Here is a 23,762-nt window from a genome sequence, read left to right as displayed (position 1 = left end):
TGCAGCCACTCTTCCAGGCGCATTTTCTTTTTTTTTTTCTTTTTCTTTTTTTTGAGAGAACGCCCATTTTTAGTAGGAAGTCCAAGCAAGTCTTTGGAAACTTTTGAAAACCCATTTGTTGACTTTAATACTGAAAGTAAAAGATTTAATTATTTCAACAAGAAATGGGGTGCCAGTAGAAAAAAAAAATCTAGGAATATGATTTGATACAAGGCGAAATAAACACATTCTTATGATCAAGTCCCAGTGAATTATACATTTCTTTAAATACCAATTTTGGAAATGATAAAAGTCATGTGCCAAAATGACATTTGTGAAGTGCTTGGGGAAACTTGTATATCAAGACGTGACAAATACCACAACTTTTGCGATGGAAGTTATTTTTTAGAATTATATAATTATAATAGGTGCTATGTATTTTGTCCTCAGAAATGTACCACCAAAATTTAACTCTGACTTGAGGAATATTCATTTCGTTGCATTGTTTCACAGATTTGAAAAACACATGGCGTTGATCCTATTCTAGTGCCACTGATTAATGACACCAAAACACTTGAGCGTTGTGGTGTTGATTTGACGTTTTCAGCTGAAAAAGTCCATCAAACTACATGTCAGACATTTGGGGAGAACATAGGGATGCACACAATTTTGGGATTTACAGAATCTTTTAGTGGATGTTATTTTTGGTGTTTTTGTATAATAGAAAAAGTTCATACCTAGAATGAAAGGCACTGCAGTGAGCTTAAATACTGAGGCTTGTGTGTAGCTTGTAGCTTGTTAGCATTTCAATGGACTGTTTTGACCCGAATGGACAGGGAAAACGCTTTTTTTAAGCGAATATACCAAAACACTCACTCCCCAAAACCATGTTATTTTAAAAAGCTGACTCTGACTGATGTGACTATATTCACTGACCTACACTCTCAGTCACTGGATGAATGATTTGACCAAAGGAGGACACAGAGGGGATGAAGTCTGGTCTGTCTTTATCTAGTGAAGCTTCTCCATTAAAGATATTACAAGAAGCAAACAGAAACACTGTGGAGGGTAACATAGTAAATGCAACGGACAGTGTTCACCTCAAGCTTCCCTGTTTTGCCTCCAGTTAACATTGTGATGTCACCGTGATATAGGTCATGAAGGGGTTTATGCAACACATACATAGATGTATTATATCTTTATGCTGTCTGTGGGCTAAACAGACAATGCCTGTATCACAGGCGAACCTACAGTCTGTCTGACAGGTGGTAATATGGTCACTATACAGACTATATAGTTTCCAGTTTCGGCATACTGCATTCAACTGAGATGTCTTACTGTAAGACCCTGCATCATTTGCTCCAAAATGCATCAACCAAACACCATGAATTGTAAATCATTTTATTATTTTAAATTACCAACACTTGTGAAATATTGTTCCACAATCCTAAACAAATTGATGAATCTATTTTGGTCACACACAGTCCCCAAAAGTCACAGAGGGGGAAATTTGCTGAATTATTCTTGCTGCCAATACAGGTCACAATAATATTGCATTTCATCCACTTTAATCTCACCCATGCAGAAAAGCTGTTATAACATGCTGTGTTGTTAAAGGCCAATGCTGGTAGTGACTCCAGTATCCCCAGCTGTTTGTTTTTTCTTTTTTAATTGTAAAATGAAAACAGGAGCTGGTCCCCGTGACTCTACTGTTGAACATGTCCATGGTAACAAATAGTGAAACAGGAACACTGGATGGTTAAAGTGACATATAACCTCTGCTTTCAGTATTAACTGTGGTGTATTAAGATTGGACTGGAACAAAACACAGACGTACAATTTACACGGGTTAGAAGAAATACAAAACCTTATGAGGCAACCAAAAAAACATTCCATCAAAAAGGCCACCAATAAAACATTACTTTTATGTCAACACGGATGCATTCTGTGTCCATGATTTGCATGCAGTTCTCATGTTTGAAGACTCTTTCTGTCTGTGGTCTTCTCCTGTCTGCATTGTATTGTAATAAATATCAAAATACAATCCTGGTCATTTCATTTTGACTTGCAGGGCATCTATTAGTTCTACTATCTCTATAAAGTAGCTGTTCTCCTCTCCTACAATCATTTCCGACTGGACCATTTCTTGGTATTGGTCTTTAAGAGAGAGCAGAGAGCTCAGCAGAGAGCTGTTCAAACGGTACTGATCCAAACACACAGAAGCCATCGCCAACAAAGCCCGGAGAGCCTGCAAAAACATTAGTACAAACTTTCAGGATTTTTTTCACAGCACATTTCAGTTCTAAATTTGGTCATAAGTTGCGTCAATAATCTCACTAGTTTTACAATTCCTCTACATTGTTTCAATCAGCTTACTTTCTCTCTGTAGTCATGTTCAGTCGAGTCCAGCAGCTGTGGCACCAGACTGCACCAGCCTTTCTCTAACAGCTCCCCCTGCAGGGACACTGTGGAGTACTGACGCACCCTCTCCTCATAGGAGACATCTGGAACTGGATCCAGGTGCGCCTGAGAGATCAGCTCCTGGTGGAGCAGAGGAGCACATCATGGGTGTCATCTACAGTGCTAAGTGTTCTCAACAAGAACCACTTCAACTCTGAGGCCCAATCCTAATTCCCCAAATACAGATACACTTTATCCACTTTATTCATACAGTCATGTTTACAACCTCTATGGATGGTTTGTAACATTTCAAACATTTATAGCACAATTTCATTCATCAATCATTAAAACAAGATTTAGAAAAAAAATCATTGTGAGATGGTGGAACCTGGGCCCCACAGTCATACGGCACATGCTGAAAAATATCAAAAATACAGTTTAATTATTCTACCTTCTCACTGATCATGTCATACAACATGGTGACAATACGCTTACGCAGAATTCCTCCTCCATCCAACCTGAACAGCTCTGACAGGACCTGCAGCCCACCATGTGACAAGAAGTGACGCTGTGCATAGGGGAAGTTACGTAAGAGGGAGGCCACTGCAAACAGTATCTAATAGGAAGACAGTCACAAATACAAAGCATCACAGTTGAATTGTACGCATTTAGACACAACATTTTGACAGTTATTTGCAAAGCAAATGAAGGTACCTTCTTTTTGACACTTAGTGGCTCTGCAGTGGCCAATGTGGTCAACAGCGTCTGCAGAGCACCACTCTCCACAGCTTTCACTTGAACCACAGGGTTACTGCAGGACACAAATATATGTATGAAAATCACTTATGACCAGGCCTTTCTGTTTTTCTAGAAAGTAAATGATTGTTCTAAATGTAGAATATATTTACAAGAGAGAATAAGGCAACTATAATCGAAAAAACAAACTATCAAAACCCAACACTGTCCAAAGGCAGCATTTTAATTAACTCTATTTCTTTTCAAATACCTTGTATTCACCTGAGATATTCTGATCCTTATCTTAACTTGGCTGGCAGCAGCTGTCACACTAAAACCTAGAAAATCAACATCTCGTGAGTTTGGAGTCTGCACAGTACGGTCCAAGAGTGGAGTCGCGCAGAGCCAGACTCACTCACATTTTTGTTTATTACTGCACTCTGCTGTACCTGGATCAGTTACAAGAAAATACACAGTACTTATTATTTTCTACAGGATCCTTCATGGAGCGGTTGACATGGCAACTTGTAGTGATTATGATGTCACATCTTGTTTCCATATTATCACAATTATTATCAAATAACTACGTAACAAAACTTCTCAGAAAAAGGACATTTGAATATGCATCAGCATTATATTAACTAACTACAATGATTAAAGGCACCCAGGAAAAAAATATTATTTTATCTACTATGTACTTTTGTGTAATAATTTAGCCAAACTTACATTCACTAACATGGGGAGGGGATGAAACTTATCAGTCAACAGGGGGAGCTCTACTTGCTTTGACTTCACTTTTGAGGGACCTGCTCCATGATCTTTATACAGCCAAAGGCCAAACTAAAACACTAAAATACATGTCAAATGATAGTTTGCGTTTTAAGTAGTTAATACAGTATAATGCTGATGCATGTTCAAGTGCCTTTTAATTTTAATTTTAGTTACTATAAACACTGTAGAAACAGGATGTGTCATGGTGACTTCCATTTGCCATGCCACTCTGTAAAGTGGTCCTGTAAGACAGTGAGAGTTTGAAAAAAATAATGATAATTAAATAAACAGTGCATAATCCAACATTTCTTTGTAAGTGATGGAGGCAGAGCTCCTTGTGGCTTCACTCTTAGACCGTACTGAGACTCTAGCTCCAAACTTGCAAGATGGTGCCAGCTTATGTGAGGGAAAATAGCATCAGGTTGGTTTGTTTGTGCACTATATGGAGATGTTGGACTGCCTCAACTTTATTAAAATTTTTCACATACAACATAGTATACAGGTCAATGTGTTCTGCATAATTTGATGTGTTATTTGGACAGTTTGACTTGTAGACCATGGCTGAATCTCAGCTTGAGTAGAATGGTGGTATTAAGGTACACTATATTGCCAAAAGTCACTTATCTGCCTTTACACAAATATGAATTTAAGTGACATCCCATTCTTAATCCATAGGGTTTAATAGGACATCACTCTCCCCATTGCATGTATACCAGCTTCAACTCTTCTGATAAGGCTTTACACAAGGTTTAGGAGTGTGTTCATAGGAATTTTGGACCATTCTTCCAGTAGCACATTTGTGATGTCAGACACTGATGTTGGATGAGAAGACCTAGTTCACATTCTCCATGTAATTCATCACAATATATATATATATATAAACGCACACACATATATACTCACATATAAATGTGTAAAATAAAGTTAAGACTGGTGCTAGCAAGTCAAAGATTTAAGTTGGACAAAGAAAAAATTGTTGAACTATCTTTTGAAACGTCACGTTTTGAAACTGAGCTCTATTAGTATTAAACTTTAGCATTTTTTTTAAAACATTTTGTGACCCCCCCTGCAGTACCTCCTACCGCCTATTAATGTTCTAGGACATAGGGGGGAGTCCGCGGGAGTTCTGAATTTTTATCAGTATCAAATTAATGCATGCTCCTGCATGAGCAACAGGTTTGCCTCCCAACCAAAACCATCACATGGTACAACAACCGAAAGCCCCGGTTCTCCAAGCTGTATGCTTAGGGTCATTGTCCACTTGGAAAAGTCATTTGCGCCCAAGCTTTAACTTCCTGGCTGTTGTCTTGAGAGGTTGCTTCAGTATATCCACATAATGTTCTTTCCTCATGATGCCATCTATTTTGTGAAGTGCACCAGTCCCTCCTGCAGCAAAACAATCCCAGAACATGACGCTGCTACCCCCATATTTCACGGTTGGGATGGTGTTCTCAGGCTTGCAAGCTTGTCCCTTTTTCCTCCAAATGTAACGATGGTCATTATGGCCAAAAAATTAAATTTTTGTTTCATCAGACCACAGGAAATGTCTCCAAAAATTAGGGTCTTTGTCCCTGTGTGCATTTGGAAACTGTAATCTGGCTTTTTTGTGTTTCTTTTGGAGCAATGGCTTCTTCCTGGGGGAGTGGCCTTTCAGCCCATGTCAGTACAGGACTTTTTTCACTGTTGATAATGAGATACTCTTTCCAGCTTCAGCCTTCACAAGGTCTTTTGCTTTTGTTCTTGGGTTAATATGCACATTTCGGACCAAAGCACATTGATCTCTGGGACACAGAACTCGTCTCCAGAGCAGTATGATGGCTGCCCATTTCCATGATGTTTATACTTGCGTATAATTGTTTGAATAGATGAATGTGGCACCTTCAGGCATCTGGAAATTGCACCCAAGGATGAACCAGACGTGTTAACTCAAATGTTGTCAATACCTCAGAGGCTTCCAAAGACATGACATCATCATAGTTATCAGCATCAGCATCAGCAGAGTAATCTTAGTGTATGTAAACTTCTGACTTTGAAGAAAATTAAAAAAAATCCCTTTGTCATTATTCTGGCATTTAGCAAATAGAAATAAATTTGGTAATCAAAACTGACCAAAAACAGGAAAAGTTTAATCTGATTTAATGTTAGACGGTGATGACGGGTGAGGGATGATGGGTGAGGTCAAGACAGTATTAAAGGTGTGGAAATAGTAGAATTGGAACTTTTTGTCCCTCTCCTACCCTTAAGGTGGTTAGGCTGAAGTCTCAGCACTGAATCAATACTTATTCTGTGTGTACAAAATAAATAACCTAAACGTGAGAAATTGTCGCATGATTTGTGCATAGCTGGACTACCCTTTCCAAAAGGTATAAAGATCCTGAGCTGAAGGAGAGGAAAATATCCTCCTTCGACAAGAGCCCGTCAGACCGTTATTATTTTTTATTTTTTAATCAAACAAATCAAATGTGTTGTTACACAATGATTAATAGGTGAGTTAGTCATATGTCTTGTTTGGGAAATTGCACCGGGGGATGCATTTGGGGTTATGTTTGTAGAGCTTGTATAGTGATATCCCACACTTTTTTAACAATCATGGTAATCGGTAATCCACGGAGATTCAGCATCAAATATCCGGCACTGTGCAGTACACAGTGATTTATTCTAATATCAGCAGCCTTTTAAAACAGGGGGTTTGACCTGTCCATTCGTTGTCTTTGTGCTACTAAAATTTTTAACTTGCTACAACCAGTGCTACCACTAAAAAAGTAAGTATACAGCCCTGACAATGCAGTCAGACAAGTACCGTTCTCCTGGCAATACTCAAACCCAGATTGGTCCATCAGATTTCGAGAATGGAATTCGTCACTCCAGAGAACACGCCTCCATTGCTCTAGAGTCCAGTGGCGGCATGCTTTACACCACTGTGTCCAATGCTTTGCATTGCATTTGGTGATGTGTTGCTTGCAGCTGGTGGGCCATGGAAACCCATTCCATGAAGCTCCTGACACATTGTTGTAGAGCAAATCTGAAGGCCACATGTAGTTTCAAGGTCTGTAGTGATTTACTCAGTAAGTTGATGTCCTCTGCACACTATGCGTCTCAGCATCTGCTGACCTAGCTCTGTCATGCTGTCATTCCCAATCACTTCCACTTTGTTATAATACCACTGACAGTTGACTGTAGAATATTTAGTAAATTTCAAGACTGGACTTCTTGCAAAGGTGCCGTCCTACCACAGTACCATGCTGGAGTTCACTGAGCTCCAAGAGCAATCAATTCTGTCACAAATGTTTGTAGAAGCAGTCAACATGCCTAGGTGTTTGATTTTATACATCTGTGGCCATGGAAATTATTCAAACACCTGAATTTACTTATTTGGATGGGTAAGTGAATACTTTTGGCAATAGAGTAACATTTAGATGTATGGAATGTGATAAAAGGGTTCCTACTATAAAACAGTTTGATCAACACGTTGTTTGTACCTGGCCAACGCAGATCCCAGGACAAAGGCAGAGCTCTCCTGTAATCTAAAGTCAGAGCTGTTCAGACCTTCTAGAATGAACTCGAGTCCCCCCATTGAGCACAGACTCTCCGCATTATCCACCTAACACACACACATATAAAGGCGTGCAAAGTTAGAGACTTAAACATCAAAGAATAACATCCTGACATTAGCTGTGTTTGGACATAAAGTTCACATGCTCTGATACCTGGTGCACTAGATATTCCAACTCCAGCAGGATACTCCGTCTCTGCTCAGTGGTTGTGTTGCTGCTCCTGAACTGGTCCACCAGGCGTCTCATTATCTAGACAACCGCAAAAAAGATGTCATTCTACTCATCCAGACACTAAATACAGTTGCAGGACTGATGGCAACATTACAATCATGCAGGTCTGTGAGCACAGAACCTTTGAGACAATAATGGTTGTTAACAAAACATCCTGTTCAATGGCAGCTTGTCAGAGTTCCCTTCAGTTAACCACCAATACAGGAAGCTAGATTAAATTTACTGATGTATATAATTAATCAGGCTAATTTCTACAAACGTAGGATTTAAGTTGTAACTTAATCAATACTAGAATTTCAAGCAAATTAAATAAATAAATTAATAAATAAATAAATAGGGTGGCATAGTGGTGTGGTGGTTCATACTGATATGCTTTACAGTAAGGAGATTCCATCGGCCGACTTATCTGAGGACATCCTGTGATTAAAAAATTACTCCCTACATCTGGATGTTTCATGTAGCACATTCGCACGGGTTAAACAAACTCTGTGTTTTACTTAAATTCACGTTCCATTGTTATGGCTCTGGTACTTTCCGTCTCACTCCACAGAGACAGTTTTAATTACTTTGCAAATTATAATGGACGATAAAAATATATTTTTGATACTATTTAACACAGGGAAGAGATTACAAACGACCTGGCGGCATTTAAATCAGCTCCACCTTTGTTGATGAACACATTAATAACTGATTATTGTTTTCATTCTTTTTAATTGAATGGTTCAGCAACATCAACTTTGCGCTCTCACAAGAGGCAGAAAAAAACACAAATCAAACAAAAGTCACAAAAAAGTAAAAACAGACAACAGACAACCTCCATGATTATTATAAATTAGTGGTCCCCAGGTAAAACTATACCCATGCGAATAGGTCTGGGTGAAGTTCCTGTGTCTGCAGGGGTTCTCTCTCCAGCTTCCTCTCACTGCCAAAAGACATGCTTGTTGGGTGTGAGTGTGGTTGTAGCCCTGCAATAGACTGGTGACCTGTCTAGGGTGTACTCCACCTCTCACCCAGTAACAGCTGGTATAGGCTCCAGTCCCCCCATGACCCTCCACGGGAGAGGCGGTTACAGAAAAGAAATTTAACCTTGCATTAAGATCCAATCTGGTAGTGATGCTTTAGAGACAGCCGCTGTTAAAATATTCTACTGCGCCCGAGACAATGTCAGGGTTTATTTGCATACAAAGCTAGAAACTAAGACAGATCTGGAGATGCATATTTAATGCCAGGTCTGAACACATATACCTAAAGCTAGATCAGATTCCCGGGTCGTCTGGTGATGCAAGCCCCTGAGTAGCCAAGTTTTGTTGGAGCTCTGGTACACTTATCCTGCAATTTTGGGATTTTTTTATTTTCCTATCATGCACAGGTGAGATGAGCCACTTTCTTGTGTTAACTGCTAGGTGCTTCACCTGGAAGTTCCAGAGACTATGCTTCACCGTAACTTCCTAGAACATGTTCCCCCACAGAAAGACTTTTAATTCTGACCGGGACATATTTTTCAGAAATAAGTAAATCTTTGTGGGTATTATTTAGTATAGTCATCTAGAAATATAAGGGCGGCATTCACATATTAATCACCCGTTAATTAGCTTCTATTAACTACCTTCCGTGTAAATTATGTGCTAATTATGCTTCATGGGGTATGCTTATGTTTATTTTTATGGGAGCTTGAGGCCCACAAGATGCTCTTAAGATACTTGACTTGAGAGACAGGACTGAACTTTTTTTTTCTTTTTTGTGAGTTTTACTTTATGCTTATTATTTTTGATTGTATGCTTATGCTAACTGCCATCAGGACCAGTGCCCTACCAATTGTGTTTTTTCTTTCTGTTTTATTCACTTTTTTTGCTGGATTTACATAATGATTATTGTTATATATGAGTGGTAGGGATAGTGTCTGTCTATATTTTCAGCCACCGCTACTACAACTTACTGTGTTAGATAAGTAAGGAGTGTTATTGTTTATTGGATCCCCATTAGTTGTCACCATGTTGATGACTATTTTTCCTGGGGTTCCTAAAAAGCAAGACAACTAACAGCTCTTATACAGTGTTCCCAACAGAGAAATCACCAAAAACACAAAATATGAAATGAAAAACACATATATATGTATATATCCATAACGTGTGCATACACACACCCACTCACACGCATCAATTCCTACAGGCACATATATAGTATGCATATATACATTCACATGCACCATGCATATACAGTACAAATATATACATACATAGTACAAGCACCTACACATATGTTCACACATACACGGACACATTCAGAGATCAGCTCATTAAGAGCTGTCACTGTACAAATTTAAACTAAAAATACAAAATAAGCTTTACAGACATCAGTCAACAGGATTTAACCTAATTTCTTTGCTCAAAACAGCTTTTTTTTAATTCCCTTCTAAATCCTGATTTCTTACACTTAAGAAAGAGATAGTACGGACGTCCATTCCAGTATACAATAGCTCTGTACAATACAGTTGTTTTCAGTGCATTTGTCCTGGGTCTAGTTAGTCTGAAATGACAGCTTAAGGCCTGTCTGGTGTCATAATCATGTGTGATCTTGGCAGGTACTAATAGAGAAAACAGGCTACTGGGTTTACGCGAAGTACAAATATTATTCAAATACAAAATAAGGCTACATGCCAACCTTTCTTCTACTTTCATCCAGGAGGGTTTATAATGCATAGCATTTACATTATTCCTAATAGAACAGTGAAGTGCCAGTCGTCAGAGCTCTATTCTGAGCGAGCTGGAGTTTAGCAAGTTCTTTCTTTGAGGTGCCAGACCATATTGCAGGGCAGTAGTCAAGGTGGGACAAGACTAATGATTGAACAACAAGCTTGATTGTTGTGCCAGTTAAAAACATGCACATTTTCTAATGTTTGAAATACTTTTACTCATTTTACTGCCTATATTCTTTATATGTATAGACCAAGATAATGTTTCATCTGTAGTAATGCCCAGCAATTTGGCTTCTCTAATTTGCTCAATAGCTGCAATAGCTGCTGTAAGTGGCTCTCTGCAGTTTTTTGGCAGAGTAGTAACTTTTACAATCTTCCATAGATTTGGAGAAATAGATTCTTTAAAACATAAATTGAAAATATGACAGTGGTTTTGCTATTACTTTTGCTGCAAGCTTTAGAAGCTTGCCATATATAAGTTACCCAACTTATGGGTGTGTCAAACTTAATTGTAAGAAGTATTTCCACATCTACCTCTCTAAGAGTTTTAAATTCAAAGCAACAATCTTTACTAACCATAATGTCATTTCTTATATAAGCTATAGATGGCCTGTAATATCTCGGCAACAGCTGATCCCTAATTGAATTAACTTTTTGTAAGAAACATTTGTTGAAATAGTTAGCTCTATCATAGGGTCTGGTAATTAATATCCCATTATGTTCTATAAAAGAAGGCTTTTTACCATTTTTACTTCTGCCCATAACTTCATTAAGTGTTCTCTATAGTTTTTTACTGTCACCATTGCACTCATCAAATTTTGATTTATCATATTGTTTTTTCTTCTATTTAATTTAGTTACCTTGTTTCTTAGCAAGCAATAAGCTTTCCAGTTTGCCAAGCAAACAGAGGTAATCACATGCTTTTTCAGTTGACCCTTCTTTTCTTAATTCATCATCCAGCCATGATGCTTTTTTGATCTTACAGAGAGACTCTTAATTGGAGCAGGTCGGTCACATACTGTAGAAAACATCTTCATAAAGGACTCCAGTGCAGGTTCTACATGCAGCTTCTCAAGTATACCATCTCTTCCTATATTTTCCACAACAAAGTCACTTTCAGAAAAAGTTTGGTCTTGACACCCCTTCGATGGATAGGTGATAAAGCGGTCATATTTAAGGTGCCCCCTGTCCCATGCCTCTCTTAGTTTGGGCAGAAGTTCTTTTCTTTTTTGCCTCACCACCTCTGAGAAGTCTTCACTGATGTACACTCCTGGCGCAGTGGTTTTCAGCTCTTTCCTATTCCTCCAAACCAGTTCTCTGTCTTTAAAGTTAAAAAATTTGACCACAATTGGTCTAGGCCGCTGGTCTAGGCTGTGGAAAATGATAAATGTGTGACAGTGATGAGTAGCAACAATTTAAGATATGCTATGTACTTAATTTAATTATGAGTATTCCTAGTATTAAATTAGTATTAAATTGTATTAGTATTAAATTTGAATGTACGGGGTATTCATCATCCAGTGAAGAGAAAGAAGATCCTCACCTCTCTTAAAAATCGCCCTCCTATGGGAAACCCATTTGAATGATCAAGAACATCTTAAACTTAAGTGGGACTGGGTTGGTCAGACTTTTTTCTCATCCTACACATCAAACAGCAGAGGGGTATGTATCCTGATAAATAAGAAATTGCCCTTTAGACTTGGACCTTGCGTTAAGCACAATAGTGGACGATATATTATAATTAAGGGTCTGCTGTACGGGAAATACATCCTAATTCTTAACGTTTATGCACCTCCAAATCATCCTACTGATTTTGTCACATAGGGATTCTTGGAGTTTGCTGAACTTGAGACTGAATGTTGTATTGTTGGTGGGAATTTTAAGTGCCATCGGAACCCGCTTATTGACAGAATGCCTGCAGATCCCAGGGCCCCATCAAAAAGAGCCAGGGCATTAATGGACACATGTGATGAGTTTGGGTTTATTGATGCATGGAGAACTGTACATCCTATTTCTAAAGAGTTCACTTTTTTCCCATGCTTATAAGAGCAGTTCTAGAATAGATTATTTTTTCATCCCTAAGTTGATGCTTTTCTCGGTTGTGTCTTGCTATATAGGAACTATTTCTATTTCTGATCATAGCCCAATATTTTTACAGCTGCTCTTCACCGAGAAACAGTGCTCTTCTAATTCCTGGAAGTTACACTCACACTTACTTAGTGACCCCAAATTCATTTCTTACTTTAAATCAGAATTTAAAATATTTTATGAAATAAATAAAAACCCAGATATAACCCCAATCAATATTATGGGAAACTTGTAAGGTTTATGCCAGAGGCCTTATTATCTCCTATGTTAGAAGTGAACAACATAAATCTTTAAAGGCCCAAAGAAAATTAGAAGACACGCTTGCTGATTGGGAGAAGACATATGCAAAATACCCCTCTGATACTAATGTGAAAGGAATGTTGGCTACAAGAGCATCTCTAAATTCTCTTCTCATAGAGCTGAGCAGAGTATTCGATTCGCTAAATAAAGATTATATGAGTATGGTAATAAACCAAACAAGTATCTTGCAAGACTAGTGAACAACAGGACTGACCCTCAGACAATTTCATCCATTAAAGACAAAAATGAACAAAGTAAGTCTGACACAGTTAATATCTGTAAGGTTTTTAAGGAATTTTATAGTTATAAAATTAAGGAATTTTATAGTTATATAGCAGTAAAGAGCCCCCAGAAGCACAGGACTTGATTGATAGATTTATGTACAAGCTTACTTGACCTAAACTAACAGAGGAACAAAAACAGGGGCTAAAAGGACCAATTATGGAGCAGGAGGTTAGAGAGGCATTGCAGACCTTATAATCAGGGAAGTGTCCAGGCCCCGACAGCCTTGGCAGTGAATTCTATAAAGATTTTAAATCAAAGCTTGTTGGTTCTTTGCTGAATGAATCATTTAACAAAGGCTCTTTACCTAGATCACTCACAGAGGCCGATATTAGCCTCATACTTAAAAAAGGAAAAACTGTCCTTCATATCGACCTATTAGTCTCCTAAATGTTTATTTTAAAATATTATCTAAAATATTAGCGCAGCGTCTTGAGAAGGTTTTCCCCTCCATTATCAACATTGATCAGACAGGGTCCATTATTGTCAGGAACTCCTGTAACAACATGAGAAGGTTGTTAAATGTAATTCAGATGAAGCTGAAGTTGTCCAGTATGCTGATAAGTCTAGATGCTGAAAAAGCCTTTGATAGGGTTGAATGGCACTTTCTTTTTTTCACCTTAAACGCCTTTGGGCTTGGAGATGCTTTCAGCAGCTGGGTTAGGTTGTTATATTACAGACCACTGGCTGCTGTTTGGACCAATGGCCAGCTTTCATCCTACTTTCCTCTGGGCAGTGGAACCAGGCAGGGGTACCCTTTATCCTCCTTCTTATTTGCTATAGTGATCGAGCCCCTTGCAGAAACTATAAGGAATAGTCCAGATATCACTGGAATTTCAGTTGGTAGGAAAGACCATAAAATAGCCTTATATGCTGATGATATATTGCTTTTTATAACTAATCCAACAAAATCTATACCAGCTGTTCTGGATGTGATAAATCAATTTAGTACATTGTCATGGGATAAAATAAAATTTTCTTAGTCTGAAGTCATGCCTCTAGGCAACTCTTCTCTCCCTATCTCTTGTCCATTTAAATGGTCACCCACAGGCTTTACTTGTCTTGGAACTTCCATCACCCCATCATTAGAAGGAATGTACAAGGCCAACTTTGAACCTCTGTTAAAGCATATATGATGACCTGGACAGATAGATATCTCTTCTACTGTCATTGATGTTTAGAATTGAATAGAAAACTCAAAATGAATATTCTACCAAGACTTACTTATCACTTTCAAATGGTCCCTATTTTATTTAATAATAAAACAATTAGAAGGGTTAATGGCTGGATCAGTTAATTTATATGGAACAGAAAGAAACCACGACTGAAACAGGCTGAAATGTGCGAATGTCTGTAGAGCAGGGAGGCTTAGCTGTCTCAAATAATAGGCTCTATCAGCTGGTTGCACAGCTTCAGTACATAGCTGAATGGATTAATAATGATCCAGAATCAGCGTGGTTAGATCTGGAATCGGTGAATGCGGGTAATGGCCTCTCAAGTCTTTTATTTGCCTTGGACTCACAGAAAACTAAGAATGCTGGGGGCAGTAACATCTTAATTACAACAAGTCTGCAAGCCTGGCAAGCAATAAGAAAGTTGGAGGGTCGTTCTAAAACATTGTCCTCGCTAGCTCCGACATACAGGAACATGGATTTTGCCCCAGCCCGCTCAGACTTGGGATTTAACATGCGGGAGGAGAGGGGTATTTTAACTCTGGGACATTTATTTGATAAAGGAGTGATGCTTACATTTGAACAAATCCAAAAGAAATATGGTTTCCCCAGTAATCACTTCTTCAGGTATCTGCAAATTTGTAGCTTCATTCAGAATCAAAGCAGGTATGACTTTGACTGTTTGACTGTCTCTTCTTGGTAGAGATAAGAAAGCAGTGCATGGTCGGGGATATGTTGAGCTCAACTCTGCTAGCAATATGAACTTGGAGTATCTCCAATGCAAATGGAATTGATTTCAATCTTACAACAGATTCATCTACATGGTTGGAAATATGGTTTTTAGTGAGAGAGATCTCCATATGTAACAGAACCAGAGAGACCCAGCTTAGAATATTACATCGTTTGCAGGATCCACCACAGCTTAGACACAGGATGAACTCAAGTTTCTCTGAAAAGTGTTCCCAATGTCAAGTAGAGATGGGAAGTTATAGGCACTGTATATGGACATGTATCCGTATTGAGGAGTACTGGAGTAAAATTGTTAGCAAATTCAATTTGACTTTTAATGTCCAGCTTGATGCTCATTAAAGAAGGCTGCTTACTATACTCACATTTGCTGCTTGAAAAAATATATTGCTTAGCTGGATTGACAATGCTCCACCTACAATTAGGAGTTGCACCTAGTGTTTTTTGACTAACTACCAATGGAAGACCTAACATACAGATTCAAATATAGGACAGATGATTTTTGTAGGATTTGGACCCCTTTCTTTAAATATGCAGGCAAAAGACTCACAACCAGTGTATTAAAAGGGCTGCTGGATGGGATTGAGGAAAACTGGCTAACTGATGTTTTTGGGTCATAAGGTTGGACATTAATTTACTTTTAATTATTTTTTAATTAATTCATTTTAATTTTTTGTTTTTTAAACGTAGCACTTTCTGTCTAAAGCGAAATTGTTATTTTCTTTATCACTTTCTTTATTTCTTTGGAGATTTGTATTTGCTGCATCGCTGTCAATTGCAGTACGACTGAGCGTTTCCTTATGCATCTGTGTGACTGTGTAAATATCTGTGTGTACATATACTTGGTCTCCACATCCTTCCATTGATACTATCACAGCTTATTAGTATAGGGGAGCGATTTTTTGTGTATTGTACTGTGTATATCGCGCAACAAGTTGTAGATTTATTTTGGTGGCCATGTTGTTATTAAAAATAAAATATTATTCAAAAATAAATAAATCCTGGGTCGACCCAGTATTTTCAGACTCGGGTCGACTCACCTCTGGTGGCTTTCACATCGACAGAAGTCCCGGGTCGGACTTCCCACTGTAAGAGTGGATCTCGGTCTTTCCAGTGTGCTGCCATGAAAAAGTGTGGGATATCGCTATACAAGCTGTATATAAACACAGTTGCACATGCATTCCCTGATCGGTGCAATTTCCCAAACATGACAGTGCTAATTCACCTATGCACTTTCATTAGCAATCATGTAACAACACATTTGATTTGTTTGATTGAAAATAGTGAACAACAATCTCTGCCCTTCAGAGATCAGTCTTTATGGGAGCAAACCAAAACTTTGCTGTTTTTGAACTGGAGCTTCTACCATGATACAGTCTGACAGGCCATCTAGTGGCCGAGCCGAAAAAATCCTAGGTTGATAGCCAGGTCCACCCTTTTACATTTTTATTTTTTTTTTGTGCATTTTTACATTTACACCTCGGTCGATGTGAAATGGGCTTAAGATCCCATCTAGGAAATCTGATCACCTAAAAGACAGGTGTGAACAATCCCAGAATGCAGCGAGGTCGCATTTGAGAGAGCAGATCTCTGAACACATTTGGAGGTTATGGTATGGAACCTTTGTGTATTTACATTCAGAACACAAAATGCAGAGTGGATCTGGAGACGCATGTCAATGCCAGATCTAAACACCTAAAGCTTGTAACTTGCTATCTAATAGGCCAGATCACATCGTAATAGGTCTGAACAAGCCCTTAATGTCAAATGCATCGACCATTTCTGTAAAGTTAATTGCTTTAGGGAACCACTAATTTGTCCAAACACATGTTAAGACTTTTTAATTTTCTGTAGTTTGTGCATTCATGAAAATTGTTGTCATTTCTGTCAGTAGATCTGGAATTAGACTTTTTTGACACTTTGACACACTGCTTACACCTGTAAAGACACTGATATATCTAGGGATGTCCGATAATATCGGCTGATATTAGCCTATTTTTTTAATATCTGTTCATATCGTTATCGGATTTACCACCAATAATAAAAACAGATAACATAATGCCAGTGTTGTGCTGCTGCACGCTCCTGCTGCTGCTGTTTGTGGGGTCCTGAGACCCCGATGGGTGACCTTATCAAACCGCACCTGGAGCCAAAACTACAACAGAGTGTAGCTAGTGTGGCTAACAGGTTGCTTGCTACCTAAAATTAGTCTGGGCTAAAAAAAAAAAATGCATATGCCTGCATATATCGGTATACCATATCGGAATCGGAAATTAAGAATTTGGACAATATCAGATATCGGGAAAAAAGTCAATATCGGACATCCCTCGATATATCCCGACCTTTTCTGGTTGTTTTAGCAAACAAGCGCTTTTTACGGTCTACAGCTCAGCAATACTATTCATGTGGAGACCACTCGACAAAACTCGCTATTCACTCATATTTAAACTCAGTTTCGGTGTCCTGCAACTCCCGCTGAATGTTCCAATATGTTCACCAGATACTTGTTAAATGTGCTGTTTTATGCTGAGTAAGTGTTTATTGAATTCATCAGAACCATTTCAAGTATCCCTTAAGACTAAAAAACTGCAACCATTTAGCTCTCACTCCATAGAGCTAACAGACCCGCAGAGATGCAGGGATTCCATATAGATAATCATGACTTAATTCATCATATGAATCTTAATAGGTATATTGATTAGCAGTTAAAACTGACTCCAAACAGAAAATAAAATCTTAACTTCCACATAGATCTGAACATACCTGAACGTCCGTCTCCACCACCAGGTCCAGCTGAGCCATATCTTTCTTTAACTCCTCTAGGGGACGATACTTAGATGCCACAACGTCCTACAAACACACAGTTAGCTGTTTTAACTGTTGATAAAGGGGCATATACTTTCTAATTAGCATTGTGACTAAACATTCCCAACACATAATCAGTGTACTGAAAACTGTGTGACTGCACAGCTTCCAAACTGCCTTTAGTCTCTGTGCTTCTACCTGATGGTCTGTGTCTTTGCTTGCAAAATTCAGGTCCTCCTTTATCTTCTTCATGGCTTGTTTGAGCTCATCAGGACTGAAGGATGACTGGACTTTTCCTTTCTCCCTGCAAAGAGAGACTTTTACTGCCCACATTCTCATTTATATTGTTTCTACCACATGAGCGTTGTTGGTAGAGGCACACTTAGGAGATATCTTTATCTCATCTCATCTTCTACTACCGTTCATTCAGGGTCACAGGGGTTACTGGAGCCTGTCCCAGCTGTCATTAGGCAAGAGGCGGGGTACACCCTGGACAGGTCACCAGTCTACCACAGGCCTAACACAAACACTCACACCTATAGTCACTTTAGAATCACCAATTAACCTAACAAACATGTCTTTGAAAGGTGGGAGGAAACTGTGGTACCTAATATATTTAATAGATAGAAAAAAAAAACTACACTCTGAAATTCATCCTGAAGAGTGTGGTATGAGGTAGGGCCCACACCTATGCTCCTGTGTCCAGTATTTCATCTGCTCTTCTCCGAGTCTGACCTCCCTCTCACCCGTCTGCAGATTCAGCCTCACATGGGAACCTGCTGGCACTGCTTGGCCTATCAACACACAAGGTATAGAGACATAGATTAAGACTAAAACAGGAGATACACTACCAGTCAAAAGTTTTAGAACACCACACTTTTTCCATTTTTTTTTAACTGAAAATTATTCAGTTTATTGTGTCATTGCCCTCTGAAATGAAAGCATAGAACAAATAAGTAATTTGAGTTGAAGAAGAAATCATGGAATCAATTTATAGACCAAAATGTATTCTAAACTTTTGACTCATCAAAGTAGCCACCTTTGGCAGATATAACAGCTGAACACACTCATGGTATTCTTTCTACAATAGAAATCAAATGTTCTTCAGAAAGTTCTTCCCAAGTCTGTTGCAGGAGTTGCTTGGCTTTCACTCTTCTGCCCAGTTCTATCTTGTTCTTTTTTCCTGAGGTAGTTTTGGCATAGTTTGGACTTGTGTTCTGGGTCATTATCTTGCTGTAGGATGAACCTCTGACCAACTAGGCGCATACCAAAGGGTATTGCATGGAGCTACAGAATGCTGTGGTAGCTGTTTTGGTTCAGGGTGCCGCTCACTCTGTACAAGTCACCGACCCTGGATCCAGCAAAACAGACCCAGACCATCACACTTCCTCCTCCATGTTTGACAGTTGATTTCACACACTGTTGAACCATCCTCTCGCCTACTCCACGGCGTACAAAGATCTTGCGTGATGAACTGAGGATTGGAAATTTTGATTCACCAGTCCATAATACCTTCTTCCAGTCTTCAATAGTCCAATGGTGGTGTTTCATGGCCCAGGAGAGCCTCTTCGTCTTATTGTGACATCTTAGCAATGGCTTTCTTGCTGCTACTCGTCCTGTCAAACCTGCAGCTCCAAGTCTTCTCTTAACAATTGAAAGTAAGACTTGCTTACTACGACAACTATTAAGCCGTGCTTGAAGCTGTTGTCCTGTGAGCCGCCTATCACGCAAGCTGTTAACTGTCAGTAACCTGTCCTCTGATTCAGTTGTGGCTTTGGGTGCCAGATTGCTTCCTATCAGAGTTTCCCCCAGTTTCTGAGTGCCTTTTAATGGTAAAGAAAACTGTACTCACTGACACCTTGACTTTCTTTGCAATTTCCCTGTAGGAAAGACCTACATTTTTAAGTGTTGTGATGGCCTGTCTCTTCCATGGTTAATTGCCTTTTTCTCACCATTTTGTAGCAACACACTACTTTCTGCAGTACAGTACTGTTCACCTGATGCTCATGAGGGTCTGGTACCACAGTGTGTTCCAACACTGCTTTTATGCAGACAGAGGGGGTTGTAAGTAATCCAGAAAAGTTGGAACACCTGTAGGAATTAGTTGCACCAGCTTTCAAGGCTGATTCAACCTTCATTGCTGCAGAACAACTTTAAATTATTAACCCACTTCACCTGATGCTCATGAGGGTCTGGTACCACAGTGTGTTCCAACACTGCTTTTATGCAGACAGAGGGGGTTGTAAGTAATCCAGAAAAGTTGGAACACCTGTAGGAATTAGTTGCACCAGCTTTCAAGGCTGATTCAACCTTCATTGCTGCAGAACAACTTTAAATTATTAACCCACTTCACCTGATGCTCATGAGGGTCTGGTACCACAGTGTGTTCCAACACTGCTTTTATGCAGACAGAGGGGGTTGTAAGTAATCCAGAAAAGTTGGAACACCTGTAGGAATTAGTTGCACCAGCTTTCAAGGCTGATTCAACCTTCATTGCTGCAGAACACCTTTAAATTATTAACCCACTTCATGTTTCCTGAAAAATGCATTTTGTATAATTCTGAAATGTACATTATTTCTCAGTTTTGGGTAACCAATCCTTTTTTGGAAAAACCTCTGACTGTTCAGTACTTACCTTTGCACCATTTCAATCTATTGATTGGGCTTGAATGACTTGAATTGCAATAAATAACTGAAAAACTTGGGTGTTCTAAAACTTTTGACCAGTAGTGTATGTCTTTAAAGTGTGGGGAGCTGTATTCCAGCATTCTTCAGTCATATAATGCAGGAAATGCTTGTAGATTTGAAAAGCGTATGCAATTATTACTCACTGCACAAATTTCCTAGTTGCATTGTGGTTGAATCTGTGTTGCTGTGGATAAACCTGATTGTATTTGAGAACTTGCAGTGCTTCTGTGATAAATGTGTTATCAATATACTGATAACAAGTCCTCAGTCCTATTCACTTATATTGTGCAGTTGGTTATAGAGCTGATCCAACTACTACCTGCTCAAGTTATCATTTTAACAGCAGCTGTAAATAACTATGCCTGAGCATCATACAACACCACCAACAGTCAACGATCAAACAACAATACAAATGTTATTGTGAGGGAACACAAAATGAGTCTAAATAATTCCAGCTGCTTCCTGATCTGTATTGTCCATAAAGGTCTGTATGTCTTAGAATTTAATGTTGGTAGTTATACAGAGCCTGAGCAAACCCATATCTGAATAAAGCAAACGGAATGTATGCTCCAATACATTACCTGACTTAAGTGTCTGCCACTGCTCAGTAGGCTGCACCACCTCTAAATCTTCTTCTACTTCATCATCATCATGAACCGTCACATATTCATCCTCGCCAGCTGCTCCCTCTCCTCTTTCTGTGTACTCCACCACCATTAAGGCACCTTCAGACTGCAAACAGGGAAATTGTAGAGAAAGAAATTTTTCAATTCAAAATTCAAAGATTTTTTCACTTATTACGAAACATGTCATAAACACATCAGCCATGATCTTCTGTCAGCAAATAAGATCTTACTAAGCTTTATGCCATATATACAGTATTACAATTACTTGATTTCACAATTAAGCGCAGTATTAAGCGCTACAATTAACTGATCGTAACATTTCCTGAATATCGTCAGAAAATATTATGCCGGAACCATAGTTAAGGGCAACTCAAACGGAACAAAAACAAAGTCACGCAACACCCACGTGTTGCCGCGCCCACATGTGTTGCTTTGTTTTGATCCCAGCAAGTTGCAGGTGACAGATGTGCATGTGGGGAAAATGACAGAAGAGTTATTCCCCCCAACCAAACGTGTTAAATCAGCCATCTGGAAATATTTTGGATACAGGAAAAATGACCAGGGCGTTTTTGAGGACTGCTTGTCAGCATATAAATCATGTTAAAAAAATTGGAAAGGAGGAGGAAACACATCTAATATGTTTGAACACCTGCGGGACAACTACACTTATGCTTCTGGTCCGTTTCATGTTTTACTAATTTGTTTGCGTCATTGTAATTTAAACATAAATAAATTAACCAAAATAATACGTTTTATAGGTGGCCACATAAAATTAGGCACATGATTAAAGCGATTAAAAATAAACATCTGGTATAGATGACAATTAATGGCTAAAATAATTTAAACAATTCTCCTAGGGGATTAATGATTGGTCCTATATAAATAGATACTTAAATATACAAATACAAATATTGGGTCATATAATTAGTAATATAATTATATTTTGGCATCAAAAGACAGAAATAAATGAAACTTTAAAAACTTCAAGCAGTGTTCATGTGATTTAACATAAGAATAGAATTTTGAAATCAATCAACGCATAATAATCGTGATTATCGTAATATCGTGATAAATTCTCTGACAATAATTGTACTAAGGAAAACTGAAATCGTGACATCCCTACCCACAAATAAGCAACAAATGAAGACAGCTGCAGTAAAGACCAAATCATCACAAAGGAGGAAACCTAGCATTTGGTGATGTCATTGGGTTCCAGAGTTCAGGCAGTCACCTGCCTGTGAAGGATTCTGAACAATACTTAAAAAATGAACATTTTGTTCATGGTAAGGTTAATTTGTCCACTTATGTTTGAGCCCCTGAAATGAGGAGCCTTTATTTAAAAATGGATGCTATTCCTTAACACATAGTTCTTCAACGGGAGGATCTACAGTGGTACTGCCTGGGGGTTGCAAAATCTTTGGTTGATTAGAAATTTTGATATTTACGCATTAACATGTGCGTGTGTCTGTGTGTGTAGATGTTGTTGAAGTCTCAGGCTGCTAAATTCTGTGACAATAATCGTACTAAGGAAAACTGTAATTGTGACATCCCTATTCTTAACATACTCTACTGAACTATCCAGTCGTTCCTGTAGGCGAGTTTTTTAGAGTCTTGTTTTAAACCTGGAGTGGACTCACTGATTACTGTTAATTGCTGTATTATTTTACTGATCTGTCTCACATAAACGGACTGGGATAAAGACACAACCTATTTTTCCAGGTTCTGTAAAGCACCTTTAGACAAATCACTTTTTTATCGAGGCTATATATATAAAACAAAACTTGAACATTTAAATCCCAAAGCCAGTTAAGTGCCTGGTGCTGCCTCTAGATCAACAAAATTTGCTGTTGTAGGCCATATCCTTCACCAAAGAAGATCATTATTAGTTGACAATTACTGCTTGTCAAATCTAGCGTGGTCTACTCCCCTGAAAGCTTCAATGCCTTCCTATCTTCTAGACTATAACAATAGGCTCTGTACACTAATAGTGAAATTAAACTGTACTCTACTGGGATATATTTTTCCATTTATAAGATTTTTATAAATATAAAACATGTCAAAAAAACGCTCACCTTTTGGCTAAGAGCGCAGAATATGTGACAGCAACTCAGTACTATCAGAAAAGCCCGGATCAAGCAGGTTAATGAACATCCTCCCACATGACTGGATATCTGTTTCATGGTGACTGTAACAGCAGAACACATCGCATCAGTAATAATATGTCCACATGACAACATCAGAAGAGCTGGATCTTACTACTGGAGATGGGGAATTAACTACCTAAACAAATTATTAAAAAATGAGATATGTTTAGAAGCATGAACGCGATGCAAACAGATGGTACTTATGTCACTCACCAATGTGACATATGACAGGGGCACTGAACACAAGTGGTTACCATCTCAGACGCAACGACTGCCAAAATAACCAGCACAGTGAGTGCAATTACCGTACTATGCACGGAGCTATCTTACAGTACTCTACGCTTCAACGTTAGTTGAACACGTAAAGGTTAACATACACTCACCGGTTAGTTTATTTAAAACATGCCTCGAACATTTTCCATCGTAGATATAAGCCTATGCTTCCGCGTCCCACATCTCCTACATCCACTCTACTCTACTCTCATTGGTACCGATTGGGCCACGTCATGTAATTTGTCTATTTGGTGCCGGGTAATGGCTGTTAA

The 23,762-nt window shown here is 38.7% G+C and overlaps 1 protein-coding gene across 4 annotated transcripts; it reads right to left on the bottom strand.

Moving 5' to 3' along the window:
* Nucleotides 1-1,364: 1,364 nt before the first annotated feature.
* Nucleotides 1,365-23,729, bottom strand: sil1 (SIL1 nucleotide exchange factor). Of its 4 annotated transcripts, XM_047584974.1 has the most exons (13): nucleotides 23,601-23,699; nucleotides 23,431-23,488; nucleotides 23,146-23,258; nucleotides 21,029-21,179; nucleotides 18,448-18,553; nucleotides 17,958-18,063; nucleotides 17,718-17,804; nucleotides 7,593-7,688; nucleotides 7,365-7,486; nucleotides 3,094-3,190; nucleotides 2,831-2,995; nucleotides 2,356-2,520; nucleotides 1,365-2,227 (listed from the first exon to the last, which is right to left on the bottom strand). In XM_047584974.1, exons 3-13 carry the CDS (start codon nucleotides 23,251-23,253, stop codon nucleotides 2,030-2,032), a joined length of 1,401 nt encoding a protein of 466 aa, XP_047440930.1. In that variant the 5' UTR covers nucleotides 23,254-23,258; nucleotides 23,431-23,488; nucleotides 23,601-23,699; the 3' UTR covers nucleotides 1,365-2,029. The 4 variants fall into 4 exon arrangements, with proteins under 4 accessions (XP_047440930.1, XP_047440929.1, XP_047440932.1 ...); XM_047584973.1 differs by lacking the exon at nucleotides 23,431-23,488 and having other exon boundaries at nucleotides 23,601-23,729; XM_047584976.1 differs by lacking the exon at nucleotides 23,431-23,488 and having other exon boundaries at nucleotides 2,831-2,947; nucleotides 23,601-23,729.
* Nucleotides 23,730-23,762: the final 33 nt, after the last annotated feature.

The sequence above is a fragment of the Mugil cephalus genome, chromosome 5 (genome assembly GCF_022458985.1).
Source record: "Mugil cephalus isolate CIBA_MC_2020 chromosome 5, CIBA_Mcephalus_1.1, whole genome shotgun sequence".
NCBI classification, from domain to species: Eukaryota; Metazoa; Chordata; class Actinopteri; order Mugiliformes; family Mugilidae; genus Mugil; species Mugil cephalus.
The sequence above is the reverse complement of the archived record's forward strand: the minus strand, read 5'-3'. Positions and strand labels throughout refer to the sequence as shown.